Source organism: Mustela nigripes, chromosome 12 (genome assembly GCF_022355385.1).
Source record: "Mustela nigripes isolate SB6536 chromosome 12, MUSNIG.SB6536, whole genome shotgun sequence".
Lineage (NCBI taxonomy): Eukaryota > Metazoa > Chordata > Mammalia > Carnivora > Mustelidae > Mustela > Mustela nigripes.
The window spans coordinates 38143382-38161728 of record NC_081568.1 but is presented as its reverse complement, the minus strand read 5'-3'; the positions used below and the strand labels follow the sequence as shown (position 1 = coordinate 38161728).

General features: G+C 43.3%; 1 protein-coding gene and 1 pseudogene across 1 annotated transcript in view; both read right to left on the bottom strand.

Moving 5' to 3' along the window:
- ITGA2 (integrin subunit alpha 2) overlaps positions 1-9595 on the bottom strand; it is a 110858-nt gene extending 101263 nt beyond the window's left edge. Inside the window, exon 1 of the mRNA XM_059417106.1 lies at positions 9404-9595. Coding sequence (XP_059273089.1) covers positions 9404-9461 — 58 coding nt within the window. The 5' untranslated portion in view covers positions 9462-9595. The remainder of the gene's footprint in view (positions 1-9403) is intronic.
- Positions 9596-11650: 2055 nt separating this feature from the next.
- On the bottom strand, positions 11651-17801 carry LOC132027510 (MICOS complex subunit MIC13-like; annotated as a pseudogene).
- Between the last annotated feature and the right edge of the window lie 546 nt (positions 17802-18347).

The following is an 18347-nucleotide window of genomic DNA, read 5'->3' as shown; positions in this document are numbered from 1 at the left end:
GAGAGAGATCAAAGTAGGCAGAGCAGCAGGTGGTGGTGGGGGTGGCCAGAAACAGGCTCCCTGCTGAGCAGAGAGCCCGATGTGGGGCTCGATCCCAGGACCCTGAGATTATGACCTGGGCCGAGGAGGAGGCTTAACCCACTGAGCCACCCAGGAGCCCGGGACTGTACTCTTAATAGGGGTTAAGTTCATATCTCACTTAGACCATAACAAAAAAGTAATGATAAAATGATGCCCAATAATTTTGGGACAAAAATTAAATACTGTAATAATAAAGGGGTTTCTTCGTTACCACGTGTTATGGTCTGAATGCTTGTGTTCCCCTTCCCCACCCCAACTTCCTATATTGAAATCCTAATGTCCCAAGATGATGGTGATAGGGAGTGGGCTTTTGAGAGGTAGGCTTAGGCTTCACCCTCGTGAATGGGATTGATGCCTTATAAAAGAGGCTGCAGAGAGACTCCAGCTCCTTCCACCAGCTATCAACCAGGAGGAGGCCTCTTGCCAGAACGTGACCATGCTGGCACCTCAATCTTGGATTTCCAGCCTCTAGAATCATGAGCAACAAATCTCTGTTGTTTATAAGTCACCCAGTCTGTGGTATTTCGTTACAGCAATCCAGATGGACTAAGACACTATGACATTTACATAAATTATTTATTTAATCATCTCTCAATTTTTCAGTAAGGCCCTTTTATTCAGGGTATCTATTACATTTTTTAGGCTGAAAAGTAAATAAAGATCACATATAAGTATCCCAGTTTCCAAGGTTAAGTTATTCTTTTTTTCCCCTGAACAATGTTAATAAGTACATAGAAAAACTAGGTCAATTGTTCTGAAAGATCTATTTACATGCCAGCATTTGGAATATGGCTTTGGAAAGGTTATAAAATCCAAAAGATTCAGTGTCCGTATTCTAACAAGCACCCATGAAGCTATTTGGTTAAGGACCTGAAGGTAACTGGTAAACAATCTGGAATAGAGTTATCTGACTGAGCTGACCAGAAGCCAGCTTGCATTCAGTCTGCATTTTTACACAGTATCCATGGGAATGAGATCAGGCGTGCACAAAGACAAACAAAGGCCACCTTCAAATGAATGAGAGGGAATGACAACTGCCAATGTTCAAGGCATCCATGGGCGCTAGAGCTTTGCTCATGCTTTTCAAAACACAATGAAATCATCTCTTGCGCTGACAATACAGTGTCCATCACTGCTTTATTTCCATGGCTCTGTTTAAACATTAACCTCATTTTTATACAGAAAGCCTTTCAGTGATCAGGAGTTATGTATGGCTTCTGTAGTAAAAACTTTCTCTAGTCACTTTCAACTACTAAAAGGAAGAACTGTACTTAATCTTTCAGAATGCAGAATAATAACGCGGGAAACTTCACTGATAAAATTGCACAGTTGCCGTGAACTGTTTGGACAACACAACGGACAACTCTTTCAAAGGAAGAACAATATATTTGAAAACTATTAACAGTCCCAGTACCTGACATTAGCAAAATATGCAGTTCAAGTTTATACTGGTTAGTAAACGTAATTTTATATGTACAAGTGTCAGCAGGAACAGACTAGAAAAAAAAATACTTGAATGTAAGCCCTTTGAACTAATTATAACGTTAACAAAATTAAGAAATTGATGTTGATTTCTTTTCTAATTCTTATGATGAAATGAAAATGTTTCAAAGCACTTTGAAAACACCACTGAGTCACACAGAATAAAAGGCTTTAACATTTCACTAATAGAACCTTTCAAAGCCAACTCTAATTCTCTGGGTTCTATGGGACTATGACTTCTGAAAAGATGACTTTGAAAATTTTATTAAACAGGATAGAAATAAAGAACTAAAAGCCTAACTGGAGAAACTTACCTATAGTTCTAAAAAAAAAAACTTTGTTTTTTAGGAAATCTGACTAAAGCACAGATATTAATTCTGCAACCAGAATTTGAACCCTGTTATATATGACACACCCCCAAAACAATGCAAAGTTTATTAATTACAGCTATTTTAGCGTGGTAAGTCTGTTCTGAAAGAGAAATATTTACAAAGGCTTCCTCATCAATCTAAGCGGCCACACTGGAGGGTGGGGGGTGCCCACTCCCATGGCGGGGCTATCTCCCTCTGTGCTCCTCAAAGTCATCAACTTTATCTTTGTCTCTTCAGCTCATGTCTTCTCCATTTCAAACCCCAGAACCCACTCTGCCTTCCTTCCTATGGTCATCTGTAGCTTCAAAGCTGTTGTCAGAGCTGCTACTCTGGCAGTCCTATGTTTCTTGTCCCCCACCCCCCACCACGTTCTCTACGAGGACCCCTTTGCCATGGACATCAGCACTCCTCCTGTGCTGCCGTCTCTACCCCATTAGGGACTCCTGACATACATACAGATACCTCAGTGCAGTTCTCAAAAATCACAAGTAGACCATGTAATAACATAAGTAATAGAGGTAAAAAAAAATCTCATTACAATAATTTTTATGCATGTTTGTAGGTTTGTTTATACAAGTCTCCCCCATCCTGTCCCTCCGCCACGCCCTCTCCTCTTTTACTACCTAACTTCCGGATTCTGCCTGCATTTCCTCACAGTGACTGACTCCTCAGCCCACTCCACTCCAGCTTCTTCTGCTTTTCACCCCGTGGAGAAGGCCCTCATCAACGCTGTCCGACATGTTTGACTTCCGTGAAGAAGCTGATCCTACTGACCAACTCTTCCCTCTCAAAATATTTGTGTGGCGCCCTACTTCCTGCCATCTTCTCTCTGCTTACTGCTCCCTCTGCTCCTGTCACCCTGGTGTCTCCCTTTCCTCACCTGAATCTCTCAGGTAATCCCTCCTGTGGCGGCCAAAGCTGTCTTCTGGTCTCTGCCTCACTCTTCAATGGCACGTTTTCAATGACTCTAATTGCCTCTGACTCCTAAATCTCTGTCTCCTGTTGTTCTCTCTCCTACTTCTAATCCCGCTCTGTATATAACTTATCTATCTACTAGACATGTGCACCTGGATGTCTCAACGCATCAAGGTGAACTGATTATCTTTTTCATCTAAGTTGCCTTTTTTCCTTGCCTCCCCGTCTCAGCAGTAGCAGTCAGTAGCTCATTGAGTTGTCTACAGCCAAAACCTAGGCCTCAGTCTTGTCTTCTCCCTCACTTGCTGCCACCGTAGTAAATCCTTCATCAAATCCTGTCCATTCTCCCTAACGACTTTTCAAATCTGTCTTCTGTGATCTTTCTCTGCTGCTACTGTTTTAGCACCATCATCTCCCGATTGTGTGCGAACCTACAACCAAGACTAGAACCAGTTTTCCTAAGTGCTTTTGGAGCCTTCAGTCTGGCCTCCTCCCTGCCTCCAGAGTGATCTACCTAAGAAGCCAATCTGATATGTCACTTCCCTGCTTAAGACCTTTCAAAACCTTCCTGTTGTCCTCAAAAATCCATGCTTACCACAGTTTACAAGGCCATTTAGGGCCAGGTGCCGACTAACTCTCACCTTCTCAACCTTTCACCCTCTATGAAAACCTTGAACAGTGTGTTCTGGATATAACGACCTTCTCCTTCCCGATGCAAGCATCTAAAACATCTGGTCTAGGAACTAGGAGACTTGGGTCCCATTCCTGGTTATGTTACTCTTTGTCTTATATTATTATCACCAACAGCCATTTTAAAGGGCAAGAATTGGGGTTCTCTGACCTCTGAGGTCCTTCACAGTAGATGTGAATTGTAAAGATTCTTTCCTTTCCCCATAAAGGCTTGTCAGGAGGCTTGACACTTAAATGCAGCACAGTGATATTTCTAAACCATCCTCTGAACTCAACCTTAAGTTCTGTACCACCCATTTAGCAATTAATTATATGTAACCAAATGGTATCTATTATGTTATAGAAATTTATGTTACATATTTCTGTTATAAGCATAGACAACAAGATAATATGATGAAAACAACATAACCAAGTTTTAAATTATATGGACATTTTTTTAGGCACAACAGGATGGCTCTGAACTTCAATAATTCAGAAACTCAAAGACAGTATCAAGGACCTGCTTTCTGTCTTTCCCCTGGGCCAGTACTGGCTTTACCCTCAAGCTAGCCAATGTCATGGCTGTCAGATGGCTGCAGCTGTCCCAAGCTTCACTAGACCCGACAGTATGTTTCTTAACCAGTGTCTCTCCTAAGAATGAAAAATTCTTTCCCAAATGTCTCCAAGTGTATCTGCCTCCTTATCTCATTGCAGTCACATGGCCATGTCTAAAGCAGACACTGGAGAGAAGCATGAGACCCAGGAATGGCCCAGTGCAATCCCCCTTGAAGTCCCCCGCTCTCCTAGCTGCACTGGGTAGGAGACAGTCTCGTAACCGCACTTCTGTCAGGAGGAAGGATGGCAGGGCCTGAAATGGGTTAGGTCCCTCTCAGGGGCTGAGACAGTGTCCTTCCCTCAGGTTTGGACTTGTTTCCAAATAGACCGTAAACTCTCTGGACCACGTTTCAAGTTTCCTCTGGCTGGTCCGAGCACACTGCCTCCCATGAAACAGTCACGCATAAAAATATGTTCAAATGCTAGTTTTATGGAATTCACCACAGCCAGATGAACAAAGCACCTATGGGTCATCTGAAGGGCATCACAGGAACCATGTTCTCATACAGAATCTCTTGTTATTTCAGGGTTCGTGGTATTAAGAGTCTTCTCTTTGGAGAGACATTCTTCTGTGTGCTCAAGTAAATCATTAGTCACCATCACAAATGAAAACAGCAACAACAAAACAAAACACCTACAAAACCCCTCCTATCTTTGACTTGCCGTTTACAATGACCGCCTTCTGTGGTTCTTTCTCTTTTATGCTGTGCTGAACAGGTCAGTAACATCCCAAGCTAATCAAGGCTGATGGTCCCGACCAAAGCTTTTTTTTTTTTTTCCTCTCAAAGATTTTATTTATTTATGTGACAGACAAGAGATCACAAGTAGGTAGAGAAGCAGGCAGAGCGGGGGAAGCAGGCTGCCCACCCAGCAGAGAGTCCGATGTGGAGCTCGATCCCAGGACCCTGGGATCATGACCTGAGCCGAAGGCAGAGGCTTTAACCCACTGAGCACCCAGGTGCCCCCAGACCAAAGCTTTGACCTCAGTGGGAACATTCACATGACATCAGGATGACATTTTTTGGTCCCCAATGTTTTTCCCCATTCTTCCTGAAATACTTTATTTTTGACATACTGCCTTGAATGTGTATCTTTATTTTGCTGAATGTCTAAAATTCCACGATCAGAAGCTCATCTCTTTACACTCACAGGCTTCTCCCTTTTACAAGGCCCACGGCTATTAGCACATTGAGACAGGAACAGTCATCACCCACTGCAGAGGGGAATTCATTTGAACTGACGCGTTCACTGACTCTTGGTGTTGAAACCTACCTGTCTTGGTGGTCGTCTCACAACAAGGTGGTACAGGCAATGCTGGAATTTTAATCTGTTAGGAAAGATGAGGTACAGCCCTAATATTTAAGCAATTACTTTGATATCTGGCTGTACGTCAGAAACGTATGAATAATTATTCTTAAATACTGATCCTGAGCCCCAGTGCATGAATTTAAACCAAACAGAGGCTCACGAGCCAGGGCTTAAGAGAGCAAAGCATAGTTGTAGTTGGGCCGGGATAACTGGAGAGCCATGGGGTTGGGGAGTTACTCTGTCAGATGGTGATTTGCCGCTATGGGGTGCTAAGGATAAGAAGGTAGAGGCAGTGTAGGGTCAGTGCCAGAAATGAGAGATGACCTTGAACTTCCCTTTTAGTCATAAAAGAAAAACCTTCCCTACTGTATAATTCTGCTTGGGGTTGTCTTGGGACAATGGTGAGTTGCAAAGGGATAAAAGGAAAGCAGAAAAGGCATCTAGGCAGTGAAGGCAAATGCAATAGTCTGGAAAATAACATAAAATATGGTCTAATCATGTGCAGTCAGACACAGGTGTGTATAGGTGTGTCTATAACGCTCTGGGGCATGGGTGTCCTGTCCGTGCCTGTGCGCCGTGTGTACTAGTATTACGTGTGTGCATGAGGAGGGCAGCAGAGAAAAGCTGGAACTGGCAGGCCAGCCTGCAGCCAGAGGGCAGAGGACTTTTTAGGCCAGGCCAAGAAATCTGGACTTTACTCCGACAGGGGAGCTACCACACGTTTGAACCAGGGATTGACTGGATACAAATAAGTGTTTAGAAAGATAACGCTGGTGACCACGAGAAGAATGGGTCAGAGGGATAAGAGATGAAAACAGGAAAACCAGTTTACATTTGTCCAGACACAGTGAAGGAAAGGGCCTGAATTGGGCGGTGGCAGAAGTTGTATAAGGAGGAGAGGGCGGACAGAACTTGGAGATGAGCTTGAGGTTGAATCAAGGGAGAAGATCCCTGGGTTTCATGCATGTGAATGCTGCTGCCGGTTTACAAGAGTAGACAATACAGGAGAGAAGTCTGGAGGGCAGGTGTTGACTTCGGTTGAGGACCCGTTGAGTCCATGCTTGTTTGACATCCAGGTGGAGATGCGGGCAGATGGAAAGACTGATCCGGAACCAGAACAAGAGTCCGGCTGCAGATCCTGACTCAAGTGGGGAACTGGCCCAGGAAGAACTGGGAGAGCGAAGACAAGGCTCCAGGATGGAAGTCTGAACACCAAGGACTGGGCCAAACAGATGAGCCTGTGACACAGAGGAAGGAAGAGCTTCTGGGAAAACAGGAGAAAAACATGGAGAAGACAAGACAGAGGTAGTGTGTGTTTCAGGAGGACAGAGTTCCCAAATGACATATTAAAAGAAGAATTTACTTGTTCTGAGAGAAATTAGAATACTTACAGCTTGAGGGGAATGAGGGAGAGGTTCTGAAGGTATTTTGCAAAGAGGGGGTGACTCTGGGGTAGGGTCCCGGAGACAGGGTGAGAAGATAAGGATTATCTGTGGTCTGGCAGCACAATGGAGAAAGTGTCACTGTGCACTTTAAAATTACACTTTCCTGGGCACCTGGGTGGCTCAGTGGGTTAAGCCTCAGCTTAACCTTAACCTGACCTTTGGCTCAGGTCATGATCTCAAGGTCCTGGGATGGAGCCCCCGCACCAGGCTCTCTGCTCAGCAGGGGGCCTGCTTCTCCCTCCCCCTTTGCCTGCCTCTCTGCCTACCTGTGATCTCACTCTCTCTCTCTCTCTGTCAAATAAATACATAAAATCTTAAAAAAATAATTTAAAAAAGTACATTTTCCTTTCCCCTATGGACCTATTATGAATAGGTCCTAGATTATGAATGATCTGGGCCCCTTATGGCCTTTCTCTTCCATCCTTCATCTGCCAGTTACCATTTCAATGACTGCAAGCACTTAAACAAAGGAGTGATCAATGCAAGGTGATAAATAGGAAACTAAACATTGAGCATTGCTTTTCCTTAAATACCCATGAGAAGGTTTACAGAAAGCAAATTTGACTCTAAGTGTTAAAATGAAATTTGTGGGTTTTAAGTTTCTACAGTGGTCGCCATGTTTGCTGGAGAGGATGTGAGATATATAAACACACATACATACACACATGCTTTTTACATTCTCATTGTTGGTATGTATTTACCTTACACAGCTGTACATGTATATAGTTTACAAACATCTATAAAAGCACGTGTATAGTAATGATGAATACTCAGAAGTTTTACATACCTAGGATAATATCAAAAAATGTCAGCTATCACTGACCTAGAGATTTAATTATTCATGTTAATTTGGGATATTCACGGTATCAAAAAAGGATGTTGCTTCCCTAGAAACCTGGATTGATCTCACAGATGATCAAGCCTGCTTATGATCATCTGGAATTAAAAGAAAACCTGTTTCTTGAGTATGCAAATAACTGGAAGAGAAGAAAGGAATAAATGTTAAAAAATCATCTGTACAGATGTCATATTTAATCACCTCTGCCTGCTTTGTCCTTATTAATTACCGCCAGGTTAGAAATCTCTATCCCTGACTTCAAGCCTTGCAGCAACACATTCCACTGAAGTATTTCTCACTGCTCTTTAAAAAACAAGCCTCAAAGATAAGAAAATGATGTTATGTTTCCATAGCTTCTGTTAATAATGGGTAATTAAAGAGAGATGAGGAGCTTGGATTTAAACGTCTGTTAGTTCTTGGGAAGGTTGTGGTGTTCCAGGGACTGCTATTCAGTGTGAATCCAACATGACCTGAAACCACTAGATTAGGGTAGATGGTCCCTCAGAACACTCTTTGGGTACCAACACACAATATCCACAAAGCACCCGACAAAGAGTTAGACAGAAAACCTAACGATGCCTGGTTTCTGCTGTGGGTGGGGGATAGTGGTACTCCCCGTCTATTCTCTCTGACTGGAAGAAAATGCTACAGAGTTATCTGGATTAAGTTTTTTCCATAATAAAGAATACCCTGGCTAAATGCCTCAAAGGAGGATAAGAAATATTTGTATGTATTAGGAAATATTCATATTCTTTGTAAAAACACTTGAAAACCAGAGACCATTCTTTTGTTTTGATAGTTTTTCAAACTACAAAATACAAGTGACCTGCTTCCTCCTAGTAAACTACAGTCCTTACAGTAAGCACACAGGAGGCTCTGGAAAGGTCTGGAGACCCTAGATGGATAGGGTCGCTCAGCTTGGTGCAAAAGGCGGTGGGTGGGCTCACTCTCACCGCCCTGCCCTTGGCGCTCCGGATTTAGTTAATTCTCTTGTTGGCAGCCGCTAAGATCAAGAAAGTAAAAAGAACTTTTCCTGGCCTAAGTTTATATTAAGTTGAACAGAAACTTTACAACAATTAGAGGAAGGCAGAAGGGAAGGAAGAATTCCCCTCTGCCAAGTACTTAAGAAGCGCTGGGTTAGAAACAACCGTGCTACAGCCTGAAGACGTGGGAGCATAATTCACACCCTCGGTTTGAAAAACAAACATTTCGGGCTCCCAGTCTCCTGCAAAGCCACCAGGCATAGCGCCGAGCTAGTGCATGCTGCCTCCCAGAACCGCTTTCCCGGGACCCAAGAACCCTGTGGGGCGCGTCCCCGGCGGCACCTGCTGTTGAAGCCGGTCTGCAGGACTCTCCATCTTCAGGACACCCCTTAGTCTCCACTCCCTCTGTGCATTTGAGTGCGTGCGCGTGTGTCTAAAACCAAAGCGCGCGGGGAGCTGACTTTGAAGGGTGCTTCACAAACAGGGTGAGACATGCCTTATGGGGACATCAGGCGGGGGAGAGAGGGAATGGGGAGTCTCTCTTTATCCAGCTCCGGGTGGAGCCTGGGTCCAAATGGAATCCGAGCAGAGGGGCGCGCTGCCTGCGCCTCCGTCCCGCAAAACTCCTTCCTCTTCCCCGGGGGACCCGGGCAGGTTCCCCCGCGGCCGCTGATGGAGAGCGAACTCCTCGCTTACCTTGACTGAGCACTAAGAGCAGCCGCAACGGCGCGCCCCCTGTCCGTGCTGGCCGCATTCTGACCCTGCCGGGGGACAGTAGCTGCTCTCGGTTTGCAGAGGGACTCCGGAACGCGCACTCCAGAAGCTGTCCCGAGAGCTTCTCTCGCCCTCCGGGCTGAGGGCAGGGAAAAGTTGCCTGGCAGCTTTTGGGACTCCAAGGCCCGCCCCAACCCGCCCCTCCGCTGCGGCGGCGGCGGCTGCAAACACCGGATCTGCCCGGCCCGGCCCCGCCCCACCTAGGCCAGTCCCTGAGGCCCCGCGGGCACCTGCGCTCCACCACACCCCTGCAAACCGCACCTTAACTTCCCCGCGCGGTCCCGCCCTGGCCCGGGGGATCCAGGAGGCCCCCGCGCTCCAGTCCGCGCGCTTGGCCCTTTTCCCAACCCCGCACCGGACTGGCCCCACACATCCGACGGGCGGGAACCGGCCTGCCACTACCCCGCCCCTGACGGCCTGCCACCCGCGCGCAGCCCCCGGCCCCCCGGAGAACCTTGGCCCTTCTGCTGCCCTTTGCGGCTCCAGGCTCCAGGCAGAGGTGGGAAGCAAGGGCGGGGGGCGGGGGCGTCCAAAGCCACGCTTTTATGGGTGGTGCGGTGCGTGGCTTTCTCTGCTTTTCTCAAGTGGGTGGAGAAAGGACAAAAATAAGTGCAGAATGACCAGGTTAGGAACTAACTCAACGGGAAAGAAGATCTGCTCACAAGTTATGATTATCCGAGTTATATTTAAGCAAGACCTGTTGCAAGAGAACTGTGTGTGTGTGTGTGTGTGTGTGATAAATCCTCATTCATTCCTTTCCTCCAAGATAATAAGCAGCTGATTTGATTACTAAGTTGAAGCGATTTACTTCAAGACACAGAGACGAGTGAGAACCCATATAGGAACTTGTGACTCTTCCTTTGTCTGTAATACACCATGATCATTTTATTCCATTATTTTAGTCTCAGATCTGGAAAAAGGACGTTCTGTAGCCATATCTGTGGTTTTTCTTAGGATATTAACTTTTCTTTAAATCTGATTTTTCCTCCAAAAGCTCACCCACAAATTCCCAGCACATTGTTGAAATGAGAATTCTTCCAGTGACCACTTTTGTGAAATGATCAAATGTCTTAATAAATTAAACTTAAGGAATTATTAGACTAATCATTATTATTATGACCATCCCAAATCCTCATGGAGCAGCTAGTATGACCACTAATGGAGTAATATGGGATACCGCCACTCAGAAGTGAAGTGGTTCAGGGCAGAAGGACTAATTAGTTGGTAAAAATCAAAGGCTCTCCTTTACCATAGCCGGAGCTGGAATCTTAAAGCACTAAATTGGTATTCATCAGGTGTTACTGCTTTTCATCATGGCTATAAACTCCATACCTTTGAATTCAAAATATATCGCTCCTGGTTCTTTCCTGTTTTCTTATCTGTCACTTACTAATTCTACTTACTAATCCTGACAAACACTTGAAGGCATTTTTTTTTTTTCCTGACCTGTTCATGGTTCTCACTGCTTACTAAGACTCCAGACATTACCTGAGAGCTCTTAGTTGGCTGTTCACTAACTCTGACACCAACCTTGCCTCTCACAGACTTCTTGCAGGAGGAAGTCAGCCAGGTTTCAGGGAGATGAATATCTGTCTGTTTCCTTCTGACTCACTGAAATGTGAGTAAGTGTTTGGAACGTACCCTTGTTTGGGAGGCAGTATAGTTCCCTTCATGTGAGACAGGAATCTGTGCTTTGTCTCTGGGTGCTGGAGAGGAAAATGCACCCTTTTTTTTGCTTTTGTGCTCCCAACTGGACAAGTGAACATTATGCTGGCATGAGGTATAGAATAAATCAGAGGCTGTATTTTTCCAGAGCAGGCAAAAATTTTAAAGTTCAAGAAAAAGATTCAACTCCTGCCCCACATTAATTTTAAAAGCATAAACGGTTCTCGAAGCAAAATAGTTTTGAGAACTCATTCCTTACTCTTCCTAGGAGTTATTCTGCCTAGGTGTAACTGTGCTGGACACCACATTCTGAGGAAATAAGATTAAGGCAGGGCTTTTAAAACTCTTTGGTCTCAAGGGGCCCTTTACACTTAAAATTATTGAGAAGCTCTCAGATGAATGGATAAAAAGAATGGTGAAATACTGTATATATTTTCTAACGTTTCTGAAGCCCTTTATTGGGCCAACAAGGCTGGGAGCTGTCCCAGTGTGCAGTCTCCAGGTCTATGGCGCCTCTGCCTCTGTTCGTGACTGGGGCAGGTGGCCTCCTCCATTGGTTTGCCCCTTCAGGTATCCCCAGCTCTCCTTGGAGTACTCCTGGGTCTTGGAGGGGGCCAATGAGAGAAAAAACATCAGCATAATGATGCCTGAATTCCAGGACTTGTGGATGTGAGAGATAAACTTTGGAGAGACTGGGAGCCAGGGTATCTTCAGGCTGGTCTGCTCACACAAGTACTGGCTGAAGTGGTCCATGGCTGGGGGAGGGGCAGTGGACTATCCCCTCAGACTTCTGAAGGGCATTCTGGCTCTTGTCACTAGGTCCTCGCAGCTCCTGGTCATAACACCAGTTAGATGGTGCCCCTGTCACACTGCCCTTGATGAGGAACTTCCTCAGTGACCATGTTCGGGCACCATGGTCACTCAGCTCTGTGTGCAAGGACCAAGGTGATGGAATATTATTCAGTCATATAAAAGAAGGGAGTCTTGCCATTTGCAATGACATGGATGAACCTGGAGGACATGATGCTAAGTGAAATAAGCCAGGCAGAGACAGACAAATACTGTGTGATCTCACTTACATGTGGGATCTAAAAAAGCCAACTCATAGTACAGACACTAGAATGGTGGCTACCGGGTGCCGAAGGTGAGGAAAATGGGGAGCTGTTGGTCAAAGGGCCCAAACTTTTAGTTATAAGATGAATAAATCCTGGATGTTTAGTGTACAGCATGGTGACTATAGTTAATAATGTTGTGTTGTATATTTGACATTTGCTAAGAGAGGTCTTAAGTGTTCTCACAACAAAAACAAAAAATGATAACTGTATGAAGTGATGGATATGTTAATTATCTTGATTTTGATAATCAGATCACAATGTATATGTATATCAAAATCTAATGATGTATACCTTATATATATACAAATTGTAATTGTCAATTATACCTTATTAAAGCAGGAAAAAATATGGAGGATCCCAAAGAAGTTTTGTTTATGTGGATTATTTCTACCCCTGTTTATCATGTAAGAAGCTAAAATAGATACATTTTCTAATATTTATATATTAATTCAACAATAAGGCTTTTAGGAGTTAACATAAATAATGTATTTTACAAAGAATAGCTCTATTTCCCTAAAGAAAGAAAATCATGAGAAGAATGGCATTGTCTTACAATTTTGCCAATCTTTTTAATGTCTAACTTTAAAAAACTTGATTTTTTATATCTGCTCCTGCATCTAATCTGTTGTGATAGGTAGTTTCAGTGAAATATTAATTTGGAATTAATCTGGCATCACACAGATGTAGTTAAAAACAGGACATAATTGTGGATATTCCTGATACTGCCCCCAAACTCAAAAAGTGGTAGTTTCTTCAAGACTAGTTCCAATGTGGAATCTGAAACCACATCAATAAACTTTCCTACCCTAGTGTTGATTTGTAACCTGAGGAGTTCCTGGGGTTGAAATCTGAAAGTGGCCTCCATACATGGAAGGCAAGGAGAGATAAGAGAAAGAGGCAGACCTCTTTCGATTAGGGGGTTGCAGTTTTAGTAAGCAAGGGAACTTACATGCTAGGTTTGTTTGGTGTGGCTACAAGATGAGTGAATTTCAACCCAGCTACCAGACTCTCAAGTTTGTGGAGAGCCCTTAACAGGCAGGGTTCAGTCATACATACAGTTCAGACAGTCTCAGTAACACAGTACTTTCTCAAAGCTCTGTCCCTGAACTGGCTCCGAGTGTGGGAACAGTAGGTAGAGCCTATATTTCGAGGACAGGTGAGGGGATAAGGAGCCTCCAATTATCTGGGTCCAACTTAAGGTCAACCAGCAATCACATCCTCCTGTTGACCTTCTCCAACAAGTTGTGCATTAAAATACTTTGGTCAATTGAGCACTTTGAATAGATATTTTACCCATGCAAAGTTTTGTCCCATCATATATTGGTCATTTGGAAAACATTGGTTCACTGGGTTATGCAGATTTTCTAATTATTGACACATTTCAGTACACAATACCAAAAAAATCATATCGTCAACTCTTTCATCAGAAAAGTCTTTACCGGGGCGCCTGGGTGGCTCAGTGGGTTAAGCCGCTGCCTTCGGCTCAGGTCATGATCTCAGGGTCCTGGGATGGAGCCCCACATCAGGCTCTCTGCTCAGCAGGAAGCCTGCTTCCTCCTCTCTCTCTCTCTGCCTGCCTCTCTGCCTACTTGTGATCTCTCTCTGTTAAATAAATAAATAAAATCTTTAAAAAAAAAAAAAAAAGAAAGAAAAGTCTTTACCTATTGGGGAACTGTCAAACTCATGCTGGCACATACACATTTTCCAAAATTTAATTTTCATTTGAAAGCTTGAATTTTATCATTGGCAGCACATACTATCAGTTGTTCTATGAGAAATGAAAGGCCCACTTCGTTCATTTTTAATAAATGTCTATCCAATACCCAAATCTAAATAATAATAGTTTGTCTATCAGTTGTTCTTTCAAGTAAAACTGGTGTTCCATGAAAAATGTGGCTAGGTCATTTTACAGATCCTTCAGACAACCATCTTATTTCAGTGTGCAACACAAGTGCTCTATGTGTATTACCAGGTTTATGCATGCAAAATAGTTAAAAGACATGTAGTCAAGAGTTGAGATTTAATGAAGGTAGCTAATTTTTACTGTTTTGTCAAGGACATTCTTTCTTCTCCTCCTCCTCCTCTTCCTCCTTCTTTCTTCTCCTTCTCCTTCTCCTTCTTCTTCTCCTTCTTCTTCTTCTTCTTCTTCTTCTGAGATTTTTACAGAGAGAGAGCAAGCGCATGAAAGCACAAGCGGGAGAGGCTGGGGTCAGGGCAGAGGGAGAAGGAGAGCCAGAATCCCAAGCAGGCTCTGAGCACTCATGGACCCCAATGAGTGGCTCAATCTCACAACCCTGAGATCATGACCATGCTTAACTGACTGAGCCACCCAGGTGCCATGTCAGGGACATTCTTAGGTGAAACTAGCTCTCTCTATCCTTCCTCCCTCCCTCCTTCTCTCTCTCTTTCTTTCCTCCTTCCTGGTTTCTTCTCTCCCTTGCTCCCCCCTCCTCCTCTGTCCTCTTCTCCCGTACTTCCTCTTTCCTTTCTCTCTATTGCTCCCCTTGTCCCCTCCCTTTCATGTTTCCTCTGTGAGTGTCCAGTGTGAAGAATGCAATGATTACTCTTACTGATCATTGTTGTTGCACCATAAGGCAGAGATGAACACAATGAAAAATGCAAATAATGACTCAGTATTAGTATGAACATATTTTTGACCGACCTACCATCAAAAGCGTCTTGAGACACCCACGGGCCACGTTCTGAGAATTGCCAAGGGATGGAGCGAGACCTCTCTACTCTTTTCTTTCCAACTCTAGGCTGGAGTGTTTCAGGGAGGAGGCTCCGATGAATTTTTCCTTGAGTTCTCTCTGACCTCTCTGTAGCTTCCAATTTGGCTCTTTGTTTATCTCATTCCCCCATGGACACCCACCTAAACTAGAGGCCTCTGCTTCCCATCCTCAGGGCTACCACAGGCCTCCCTGCCACCATACTTTATCAATCCTGTCCTTAGCCTTAATGTACTTTCTGTGTGCATTGCTACTCTCTTTAGTTACAAGCTCTTTTGATCTTTCCTCACAATGTCTCCTATGCAATCTCTCTGTGCTTCCTCCTCTCCTGTCTCTGACCCACTCTATACTATCATCACATTTCTCTTTCCAAAATGCAGAATTGATTTGCTGAAAATCTTTGGAAATTTACATAATGAAATTCAAGCACTTCAGTGTTCAAGCTTCCAGTTGCCCTTCAACCTGCCTCTGCGGTCTCTCTTAAAAAACGCTTTCTTTTGTATGTATCAGGATATGGCTTAAATTTAGTGACGTGTGAATACTTCACCTTCTCACTTAAATACCGGATCTCCGAAATCTTACATGTTTACATCACAAGTGTCTAGTCCTGTACCTGGCAAATAGTTCCTAAAAATAATTACTAAATTGAATTTCTGAAGAGTTTTACCTTCTTCACCCTAGACCTGAGAAAGGGTAGGAAATGTGAAATTCTATGTTTCTCCTGGACAATTTGCGGCGCAATAACCAATGGCTCCTCAAATGTTACCCAGTAAATCTATGACAAGACTGAGTAAAGCTCAGAATCCATTGCATTTGACTTACCTACGTGTCTCCCGACACCTGTTGAGTCGCATGATGTCTAGACATTTCCGACTTAAAAACAAAACAAGTAAACAAAACTAGAATAATTCAGTGTTCCTCAGGTCCCTGGAACCATCAGTTCATCTATGCATTTTATTCATACTTCTGTTTTAGGTCTACTAGGATTAGCTGTCCTCATTTGTTTTCATGTGTGGCAGATATGCAGAGCAATCAGTTGTTCTTGGAGTTTGCCATGGAGTTGGCTTGGAGCTGACTTCCCTCTGGGGGTCACCCTGCCTCCTAGTATATGGAGAGCCACCTGACCCTAACTGGATTGATTAGATTTTCTCCTCGAGAGCTGTATTCAGGGTACGAAGATTCTAGAAGGTCTTTGATGAGCACATGGACTAGGAATTCATGTTCACTTGGGGCGGCAATTTTTTAATGAGCCTAGAAAAAACCAATTAACAGCTATTCCTAGAAAACAGAAAGGAGAGACCAAGACACTGAGGCATGAATAAATTGGAGAGAGACAGAGAGAGAGAGAGAGAGAAGGTAATAGAGAGATTGCTTTAGTTCATTTTCTCTTTCTGTTTTCAGTTTTGAGTCATTTGAGAGATCGGAGTGCCCATTCCATGAAATTCCCTGGTGTCCTCCTAATATTTTCATTTTTCCTGTTGGACATCCTTGAGGACAGTGACCATGTCTCATTTACTTTACTCACAGTCCCCAAAATAGGGCCTGATACATAGCTGGTAGTCAGTAAATGCTTCTTCCATTAATGAATAAACACAATTATTAAACTAACATCTAATTATTAAGATGAGCCAGAGAAAAGGAGAAGTTAGGAAATTTATCTCTTAGAACATGGAAAAGCTCAACAAACGGAAAATATTGTTCGCATGTACTTCAGGATGTTTTTGAACTTTGTCTTTTGTTGCTGTTGCTTTCTTTTTTTTTCCTTTTTTTAAAAGAAATGTGTTATATGATGGATCAAGCCAGGTATTTGTTATTGGTGACTCTGCTGTCTCTGGAAAACTTTGATGTTTCAGTTAGAGATAATAGATAGAAATGACTGTATTTTTCAAGGAGGAAAAAGCAATCCTACACTATTTATTTATTTATTATTAATAAATAGTTTATTTGCTCATATGTCATGAGAAGACCAGAAAAGTAACATGAATTGCTTTTTTATAAAACATTTCTAATATTGCTAAGAAGGCAAGCTCATTAATAAACAGAAAAGAATATGCCAACATTATTGTCTATTTTTTGATTAATAAATAGGCAATTATTTTAATATATGCTTTTTAGTATTAAGCTTTGGAAAGTAGCCACCTGTCATAAAGGGCCAACTACTTGTGTTGTATCATGGTCAAATTGTTTTTTTCATCAAAATCAATGTTAACAGACAAAATCTTGGCATGTTCTTTTTAAAGTACACATTTATGAAAATGTGCTAGCAGGTGGCAGTTTTGTAAATAGGTATGCTAAAGTGAAATGTGAAATGTGATAACTGATCCCTAAACTGTCAAAGAATTGAAAGAATATGAGGAAATTTCAAAGAACCCAAAGGTGTGAATTAATTACAGCGTGGTTTCAGGGATCTAAAGTGGAGACTGGAAAAAGCAAAAGCACAGGGGGGCGCCTGGGTGGCTCAGTGGGTTAGTCCGCTGCCTTCGGCTCGGGTCATGATCTCAGGGTCCTGGGATCGAGTCCCGCATCGGGCTCTCTGCGCAGTAGGGAGCCTGCTTCCCTCTCTCTCTCTCTCTCTGCCTGCCTCTCCGACTACTTGTGATTTCTCTCTGTCAAATGAATAAATAAAATCTTAAAAAAAAAAAAAAAGCAAAAGCACAGACCATTTTATACAACTTAGAGCAAGGGTAGGAGTTGGCTTTGCCTCCCTGCTTATACCTGTTCCATGCTCTACCTGGGGACTTACTTCCTCTTTAACTTCTCATCACTTCCACGGCCTTCTATTTTCAAACAGCAAGTGTCTTTAGTTTCCATGGCACGTCTCTAGTCTTGATTATGTGAGACTTATTATTTTTTTAAGATTTTATTTATTTATTTGACAGAGAGAGAGAGAGAGATTACAAGTACGCAGAGAGGCAGGCAGAGAGAGGGGGAAGCAGGCTCACTGCTGAGCAGAGAGCCTGATGTAGGGCTTGATCCCAGGACCCTGAGATCATGACCTGATCCGAAGGCAGAGGCTTAATCCACTGAGCCACCCAGGCACCCCTATGAGACCTAATTTTAACTCAGTACATGATCTTCAGTTTGACACACTCATAAGACCACTCACAATGACAGGTTTTTTTTTTTCTTAAGTCCTCTGCCAAGAATACACAATCTTTGATTCTGCAGGTAGCGTTTTACTCTTTTCTGAAGCCAAGACCCCTACTTTCTGATCCATTTTGCAATTTAACTTTTAGTGCTTCCTATGAATCACAGTAATTCTTATTTGAAGTAATTTTGACTGTGCCAGTTAGATTGGAGTCTGTCCTTTTAGATGGAAACACATTTCAAATGTATAAAACCAAAGTCAGACGGAGC